Genomic DNA, 9,663 nt, shown 5'->3' on the forward strand with positions numbered 1-9,663 from the left:
TTCTTAACCTTGGACAGATATTTCTTTTTGTTTGATGATGTATTGAGAATTGCAAATAATTTACAAACTTATAGAACTTGGTGGCCTTTATCATAGGGTAGGGACTTCTTCTACTATATGCCAGTTGCTGTATTTATTCCATCTGGCCAAAGTTTCTACATGTTCTACTTGGAAACTTCTTGGCTGACTTCAGTTTTAAGATTTCTGGTTACTGGTCAGCTGCACATCCTCCTTACAAGAGTTATCTATTTAAGAAAGATGCAGGGAAAGAGACCAAACATTGAGCTGCTCTGTATGTGTGGGGAATCAAACTGACTGCCTTTGTGCTTTGGGATCAAGAGTTATTTTTTGCCTGACCAGGTGGTGGTGCAGTGCATAAAGCATTGGCCTGGGACACTCAGGACCCAGGTTCAAGGCCCTGAGGTTGCTGGCTTGAGTGCAGGCTCACCAGCTTGAGTGTGGGATCATACACATGACCCCATGGTCGCTGGCTTTAGCCCAGAGGTTTCTGGCTTGAAGCCCAAGGTTGCTGGCTTAAATGAGGGTTCACTGGCTCAGCTGGAGCCCCCTGATCAAGGCACATATGAGAAAGCAATCAATGAACAACTAAGGTGCTGCAGCTATGAGTTGATGCTTATCTCTCTCCCTTCCTGTTTGTCTGTCCCTCTGTGTCTCGGAAAAAAAAGAACAAGAAACGAGTTATCTTTTAATGTTACCTGCCCCAATCACTTGGCCTGAGTTGCTAGGCAAATTCCTAGGGAAACTATGATTTTTTTAAACCTGTTTTCTTCTTCTATTTCTATCAAAAGTACTTGTCATCTATGTCTGAGATGACATCAGAGAAGAATGTGATTTTACGTAAATATTAGTGGACTCAGTAGCAGAAATAATACTTTTGAAAGTAGTACATGAATTCTGTATAAAATAATCTTTTTTATCTTTAAAGTTACGGGAAAGTTGGCCTATTTTTTTACTCACGCTACATCTTGTGAAGTGCAGCCAGAGGGAAATTTAGTATTTTGTGTGTTTTAGTTTTTTTTGTTTTGTGTTTGTTTTTGATTTTTTTTCCAGTTTTATTGAGAAATAATTTACTTACATCATTGTATAAGCTTAAGGTGTGTTTACACTATGTTTTTTATAATATTTGTTAATCACCATAGTCTATTATTCATGTTGAACCAAAAAAAAAAATATTGATTTAATCTAATCACTTAGTTATATAGTTCAAAAATAAGTAGTGGAGATCCTTTTGCTACATGTGTAGGTAATCAGTTCTCATATATGAGTTTAAAGCATTGGTCACTTAACTTTCTTTTGAAATAACTTGTAGATTGCTTTTTTCTTTTTCTTTTTAAAGATTTTATTTATTGCTTTTAGACAATGAATATAGGGGAGGATCAGGAAGCATCAGCTAGTCTTAGTTGCTTCTCGTATGTGCCTTGACTGAGCAAGCCCAGGTTTTTGAACTGGTGACCTCAGCATTCCAGGTCAATGCTTTATCCACTGCACCACCACAGGTCAGGTTCTCGCATTTCTTTAAAAACAATTGAGATGCCAAATTTGCTTAAAAGTCCTACAGTTTCTTGGAAAAAAAATGGGTTAAAGTTGCCTTGTATTGGGTAATTACTTTCCATTTTAAATGCTACATCTTGTATTCACATTAACTTTACACTAGGATTAGGAAAATGAGAACTATATATCTATAACAAATAATTATCTCTAGTATGAAAAACTGTGGGCTGTAGCTATGACTTTTAAAAATATATATGCAATTGGAAAAAACTCAGTATTGTTATTAAGAGGCCATCATAAATCATATTCTCAATTGCCATTATCCCTAACCTTAACACTTTAGCCTATCAAAAAATTAATGAGCCTGACCAGGCGGTGGCGCAGTGGATAGAGTGTCGGACTGGGATGTGGGGGACCCAGGTTTGAGACCCCGAGGTCGCCAGCTTGAGCGCAGGCTCATCTGGTTTGAGCAAAGCTCACCAGCTTGAGCCCAAGGTCACTGGCAAGCGGTTACTCAGTCTGCTGAAGGCCTGCGGTCAAGGCACATATGAGAACGCAATCAGTGAACAACTAAGGTGTCACAACAAAAAACTAATGATTGATGCTTCTCATCTCTCTCCATTCCTGTCTGTCTGTCCCTATCTATCCCTCTGTCACTGTAAAAAAAAAATTAATGATAAATTGTCTATTAAATTTTTACTAGGACTTAACTATTTATATTAAACTGTCAAAAATGATAGTGCATTAGATTTTTAAACTACTGACTGATGATGATGGTGATGGGAGATTTAGAGGACCCTTTAACAAAAAATAACACTTGGGAAGACACTGTTAAATACAAAGTCCTTGGTGACCCACCCCACAAGTCCTTCTATCTACTAGTTGGGGGAGATAAGATGCACATGAAAGAAAGAACTGACCCTGGCCGGTTGGCTCAATGGTAGAGTGTAGACCTGGCGTGCAGGAGTCCCGGGTTCGATTCCAGGCCAGGGCACACAGGAGAAGCGCCCATCTGCTTCTCCACCCCTCCCCCTCTCCTTCCTCTCTGTCTCTCTCTTCCCCTCCCGCAACTGAGGCTCCATTGGAGCAAAGATGACCTGGGCGCTGAGGATGGCTCTGTGGCCTCTGCCTCAGGTGCTAGGATGGCTCTGGATGCAACAGAGCGACGCCCCAGAGGGGCAGAGCATCGCCCCCCCTGGTGGGCATGCTGGGTGGATCCCGGTCGGGCGCATGTGGGAGTCTGTCTGACTGCCTCCCCGTTTCCAGCTTCGGAAAAATGAAAAAAAATAAAATAAAAGAAAGAACTGGTAGTCAAGAATTATGTAAGTATCATGTCTCTTGTATAAGGGTACAGTTCTAGACAGAAATAGAGATGTAGGCTTTTTCCCCCCCTGGCCTGGAGAACTGCTTGATCAGCTAATACTGAATAAGTCCATTGGGCTGCTCAGGTACAAAATTAACTGCTAGAAAAGCAAACAGCAAAGAAAATTTAAAAGGTATCAGGGGAAGTTGTTAAACATTCTCCATCTGGCAATTAATTATATTTTTATTTATTGATATGGCAAAATGAATATTTTTTTCTCCATCACTTTATAGTTTGATATTTATAGAATTGCTTATTTTCAGAATCTAGTCTTATACAAAATCCACTATTGAGTCCCTAATACAGTGTGTCTGTAAAGTCATGGTGCACTTTTGACCGGTCACAGGAAAGCAACAAAAGATGATAGAAATGTGAAATCTGCACCAAATAAAAGGAAAACCCTCCCAGTTTCTGTAGGATTATGTGGCAGCATGTGCGCATGCACAGATGATGACATAACATCGTGTATACAGTGGAGCAGCCCACGGCCATGCCAATCGAAATGTGTACGGTACAGAGGAAAGTTCAGTGTGTTCTGTGGCTCACTAAATTTGAATCCGTGACCAAAGTGCAACGTGAATATCGGTTCGTTTATAATGAAGCACCACCACATAGGAATAACATTACTTGGTGGGATAAGCAGTTGAAGGAAACCGGCAGTTTGGTGGAGAAACCCCGTTCTGGTAGGCCATCAGTCAGTGATGAGTCTGTAGAGGCTATACGGGATAGCTACCTAAGGAGCCCTAAAAAATCTGCATGAGCCCACATCGAACTGCACTGAATAGGTATGAAACTGGGAGGCTTTTCTTTTTATTTGGTGCAGATTTCACATTTCTATCATCTTTTGTTGCTTTCCTGTGACCAGTCAAAAGTGCACCATGACTTTACGGACACACTGTATATGGCAGGTGTCTAGCTAAATACTGACGATATGATGTTTACTAAAATCAGATACATAGATCCTTGTCTCATTAAGCTTACAGTTATAAACATAAACATCAAAGAATAATGCAAATAAGACAAATAAGCTGATTTAAAAGATAGGCATTAGATCTGAATAGACATTTTTCCAAAGAAGACTTAAAGATAGCAAACAGGTACATGAAAAGATGCTCAACATTGTTAATGATCTGGGAAATGCAGATCAAAACTACAATGAGCTATCACTTCACACCTGTTAGCACCATTAGCATTATCAAAAAGACTAGAAATTACAGTGTTGGTGAGGATGTGGAGCAAAGGGAACTCTGTGCACTGCTGTGCAACCACTATGGAAAATAGTATGGAGGTTCCTCAAAAATTTCAATATAGATCTACCATATGACCCAGTAATTTCACCTCTGGGTATTTATCTGAAGAAAACAGAAATATTAATTTAAAAAGATTTATGCACAACCCCCCATGTTCATTGCAGCATTATTTACAATAGTCAAGACATAAAAACAACCTAAGTGTCTTGATAGATGAATAAATTGTGATGTGTATATATACATACCATAGAATATTACTCAACCATAATAGGAATGAAATCTTGTCATTTGAGACAACATGGATGGACCTGGAGGGCATTATGCCTTCCAGTGAAATAAGTCAGACAGAGAAAGACAAATACCAGATGATTGCTCTTATATGTGGAATCTAAACTTAAACAATCAGCCCTGGCCGGTTGGCTCAGCGGTAGAGCGTCAGCCTGGCGTGCGGGGGACCTGGGTTCGATTCCCGGCCAGGGCACATAGGAGAGGCACCCATTTGCTTCTCCACCCCCCCCCCTCCTTCCTCTCTGTCTTTCTCTTCCCCTCCTGCAGCCAAGGCTCCATTGGAGCAAAGATGGCCCAGGCACTGGGGATGGCTCCTTGGCCTCTGCCCTAGGCGCTAGAGTGGCTCTGGTCGCGGCAGAGCAACCCCCCCCCCCAGGGGAAGAGCATCGCCCCCTGGTGGGCGTGCCGGGTGGATCCCGGTCGGGCGTATGCGGGAGTCTGTCTGACTGTCTCTCCCGGTTTCCAGCTTCAGAAAAATTAAAACAAACAAACAAACAAACAATCAAGCTCATAGATACAGAAAACAGATTGGTGGTTCCAATAGATAAGGAATAGGAGGAGTGGGAGAAATGTGTGAATTATTTTGTTGGTGTTTTTTTTTAGTTTAAATAATTGAACAAAATAATTGTTTTAAAGAATAATGCAGCCCTGGCTGGGTGGCTCAGTGGTAGAGCATTGGCCTGATGTGTGGATGTCCTGGGTTTGATTCCTGGTCAGGGCACACAGGAAAAGCAACCATTTGCTTCTGTACCCCTCTCCTCTCCCTTTTCTCTATCTCTCTCCTCCCCTCCTCCAGCCATGGATTGGTTAGAGCAAGTTGGCCCTGGGCACTGAGGATGGCTCCATGGCATCATCTCAGGCGCTAAAATAGCTCGGTTGCCGAGCAACAGAGCAACAGCCCCAGATGTACAGAGCATTGTCCCATAGGGGGCTTACAGGGTGGATCCCGATCTGGGCACATTTGGAAGTCTGCCTGTCTGCCTCCCCGCTTCTCACTTAAGAAAAAAAAAAAGAATAATGCAGATAAAGTGGTGGTTGGAGGAACTGACTGCTAAAGAGGCACAGGGAAATTCTATGTCTTACTTGATAGTTACTGTGTGTGCTTACATTTATCAAAATATATTGAACTGCACATCTAAAATGTATACATTTTATTGTACACAAATTTAAACTCAGTAAAATAAAAAGAATAACTCAAATACATGTAAAATAGCTGTGATAAGTTTCACATAGGAGATTTGCATGAACTATGAGAACATAATAGGAAGAATTCACATAAACAGGAAGGAGATGATGAGTAGAAGTAAATTAAGTGAAAGTTGGAGATTGGTGTCAAGGGGACAGGATCGGTATAAAAGACAGAAATAAAAGCATGTGCTAAGGCTCTGAGGTTGGGAGGTCCATGGCAAATTGAGGAAGTTTGAAGAAGGTCACTGTGTGTAGTGGTGAAAATGAGAGACTGGAGGAAGATGAACTAGTGTGCAGGTCCTTGCGGGCCGTTATTAAAGACTGATCTGGATCATAAGCACAATGGAAAGCAGTTGAAGTTCTTTAATTGGGGGTTGGTGGTGATGAGGGTGTAATGAAATTGGTTTTGGAAACCAATTACTGTGTGGCTGTAGTGTTGAGAATGAATTGGAGAAACTAGGGTAGTTTCAGAAAGACTTTGCTAATATTATTGTAAGTGGCCAGGACCTGTAATTGCGTGGTGGTGGAGAGATGTGGACAGAACTGAGGATGTATTTAGGAGGTAAAAACAAAGAACTTGGTAATGGATTGAATAGGAAATGAATAAGGCAGTAAGGATTGCTAGGTTTATGGTTTGCATATCAGAGTGGATGGTTCTTTATTTGCTGATATAGGAAGCTTTGGAAGAGGACCAGATTTTTTTGAGTGAATGTGGGAAGAAGGGAGTGCTTTTAGTATTGGACATTTTGAAAAAATTTACATAAACGGAAGGCATCTTTAATACAGCATGCAGCAAGCATTTATTGAGCCTTACGTGTCGTTTGTACTATGCTAATTGTTGTAGGGGTACCAGTAGATCACACAAATTTATTACACTTAGAGTTTAATACAGTTACAGGTATATATAAATAGCCATTAAGAAAAATAGTAAGAGCTTGACCAGGCAGTGGCTCAGTGCATAGAGCGTTGGACTGGGACACAGAGGAAGCAGGATCGAAACCCTTGAGTGCATGTTCATGGGTTCATGCTCCAGCATGGGTTCACCAGTTTGAGTGTGGGGTCGTTAGCTTGAGCGTGGGATCATAGACATGACCCTAGGGTCGCTGGCTTGAGCCCAAGGTCACTGGCTTGAGCAAGGAGTCACTTGCTCTGCTGTAGCTCCAGGGTTAAGGCACATATGAGAAAGCAATCATTGAACAATTAAGGAGCCTCAACGAAGAATTAATGCTTCTCATCTCTCTCCCTTCCTGCCTCTCTGTTCCTATCTGTCCCTCTATCTGTGTCTGTCGCTAAAAAAGGAAAGAAAAACAGTAAAAGCAGTGAAGGAGATTGTCCTCCAGATCAGTAAATCATTTATGCCTGTGATTTCCTGCATTTTGGATCGATGATTCTCTGTCGAAGTCCTAATTTCTTATCTAATTTGAAGTTACCACATTTGGATTCCTGAAGTGTCTTCACCAGACACTTATATTCCTTATGGAGCTGTGGCACAACAACAGGCCCATGTTATTTCCCTGGATTTTTATGTACAACGAGCACGAGCACTAGGGCTTTTGTTTATTGATACGGTGTCTCCTCCCACCAACCCCTCTTTCAGCACTTCCCTGGCACGCAGAACAAACAACTTTCCGGAAGTAAACAAAGTTATTGGGCCGAAACTTGGCTCCACAGCTGACAAAACATTTGGGGATGGCAAACTAGAAACCAGAGGGTGTAAAGCACGTTTACGTCAGTGACCGAGTCCTTCCTTAGTGGCCACTCTATAGGAATCGCGGGGCGAGGCCGCAGAGCCTAGCGCTCTCGGGCCCTGGCGCCCTTTCCTGGGGGCGGTATCCACGTGTCCCGCGGACCCGGGCCTGTCCGGTCTGGGGGGCCTTGAGAGCGAGAAAGCCTAGACATCGCCTGCCTGGTGCCCACCGGCTGCTGCTGCCCCTCGGCTCTCTCCCGCCTCTCCGCCCCAAAATTGGCCTAACCGCCAATCAGTCGTCAGCCTCACCTCCCTACAGCAGGTGACCCATGGCCAATCGCCAAGGGTCTCTTTGCCAGGAGCCTACAGGCCCAGCCAATCGGTGCGGCCCCTAGGCCGGGGCGGGGCAGCGGTAAGTGGGTGTCCTGGGGGACCGGCTGAACCTGGCAGGACTGCCAGCGTCACAGCCTGCGATCTTCGCTGGGGAGAATAAGGGGTGCTGGGAAGCGGCCCCGGCTTCCTCCCTTAGAGGCACAGAGGGCGGGGGCCTTGGCGAATGGCTTTCTTGCTGGCCAGTTGCGGAGTGAGTAGACCCTGAGGGTCTGGGAAAGGGGCCGGCCCCCATCCGTGAGTCCCCGGGGTCCCTGCTGTCTGCCCGGGGCCGAGGGCACGAATGTGGCTTCCTCCCGGCCTCCTACCCGCCGCCCTCTGGGGTGAGTAGGACGGCGTGGCCCTTTGCCCTGGGAGCCCCTCTACTTCCTCGGCCGGGATGATTTGGAGGCTGAGGATAGGGGCTTCCTGTTCCACTGAGAGGTCATTTGCCACCAAACCAGATTAGAGAGAATCTCTTCTTTCCTGATTCATTTTTCTGGAACTCTATTTTCCTTTCAAAAGCTGTCAAGATATTTATTTTAAACATGAAAGTTAAGCTTTCTCTTAATTCGAAAGCTTAATTTTGACCAGTTGCCCATTAATAGATTCTCCAGTTGCAGGCCAAACATTTTCTGTTGTTGTTTTATTTTTGGCAATGTGTTCTTGCCTGGCCCAGTTTTTTGTGTGGGTAATAATTATGGGTGTTATTATTTGTGAGTATGTGTATTGGAAGGGAGGTGGTTTTATGCTTTTTGGGTAGTTTGTGAAAAAATACTGAAAACTTTGGAATTGTTATGTGGGGCTCATGAAAACTGAAGGGAATAGTTTAGGTTCTCAGCACAGCTTAGTTATAGAAAGTTGAGTGTAATGAATAGACTAGTATGCATGTTTGGCTCATGCTTTTTTTTTTTTTTTTTTTTTTGCAGCATTCATACTCTATTTTTGTTATGAAAGAGTAAGAGATGTATTGAACTTTTTACTAATTTGAAATAATATTTGGTTTTGCTGGTTGATTGAACCTTTTCACTTTTAGCTGCGTAGAAAATTAGAAACAAATCAAGTAATTATTCCTTTTAGTTTCAGTGGAGAAGCTGGGAGGGATCTTATTATAGTAGTTGCAGTTTTAAGAGCTTTTGGTAGAGAACTCTAAATTGGAAATTTTTATCCACTATCTGAATCATCTCTCAGTATATTGCCTGTATTGAACTGAGTAGGTAATAAGGCCCTTTAATCAATAGTGTTAACATCTGTTTACTTTACTTAAATTTTTTAAAACTTGTACTTTTTGTGCAGTCCAGCAAAAGACGGCTGAAATAAAAATACTATATTACATTTCCTAGCACAGGGAAGATGTAGACCACTAAAAATCTGATTTTTGGCCTGAGATCTTACATGGGAAATAAGAGATAACACAGAAGCTGGATCTGTTTCTAGACTGTCCTGAGTTTGGTTTTTACAGAGATGGCATTGTACTTCAAGTGCCCCTCAATAAATACTAAGCTGCAAAGGCTATGGTAACATTCATTTTGATATTTATTAAGCTCTAGGTGGTAGCCTGACCAGGTGGTGGCACAGTGGATAAAGAGAGCATCAGCCTGGGACACAGAGCACCCAGGTTTGAAATCCTGAGGTCACCAGCTTGAGCACGGGCTCACCAGCTTGGGGTAAGCGTGGGGTCGTTGGCTTGAAGCCCAAGGTTGCTAGCTTGAGCAAGGGGTCACTGACTAGTTGGAGTCCCCGGGTCAGGACACAGATGAGAATGCAATCAATGAATAAGTAAGGTGTTGCAGTGAAGAATCAATGCTTCTCATATCCTTTCCTGTCTGTCTCGCTAAAAAAATAAAGTTCTAGATGGTATTTTTTTAATGTGAAAAGATTGTGTTTTGTGATCATGTAACCACTGAGCAATCCCCAATTGATAAGATCAGAGAACTTAATTTAATGTAAATTTGGTTTAGCCAGGAAAGAGTATTGTGATACTAACATATTCCGCTGATTGGAAA

General features: G+C 42.7%; 1 protein-coding gene across 9 annotated transcripts in view; it reads left to right on the forward strand.

Moving 5' to 3' along the window:
- Window positions 1–9,663, forward strand: part of OSBPL9 (oxysterol binding protein like 9) — a 136,939-nt gene that overhangs the window by 69,367 nt on the left and 57,909 nt on the right. For 2 of the 9 annotated variants that reach the window (XM_066376281.1, XM_066376282.1), the window contains exon 1: window positions 7,707–7,871. The exons of 4 other annotated variants lie outside the window; for them this stretch is intronic. In XM_066376281.1, coding sequence (XP_066232378.1) covers window positions 7,845–7,871 — 27 coding nt within the window. In that variant the 5' untranslated portion in view covers window positions 7,707–7,844. 3 more of the 9 variants (XM_066376283.1, XM_066376284.1, XM_066376285.1) reach the window with 3 other exon arrangements.

The sequence above is a fragment of the Saccopteryx leptura genome, chromosome 3 (assembly GCF_036850995.1).
Source record: "Saccopteryx leptura isolate mSacLep1 chromosome 3, mSacLep1_pri_phased_curated, whole genome shotgun sequence".
Classification (NCBI taxonomy): Eukaryota; Metazoa; Chordata; class Mammalia; order Chiroptera; family Emballonuridae; genus Saccopteryx; species Saccopteryx leptura.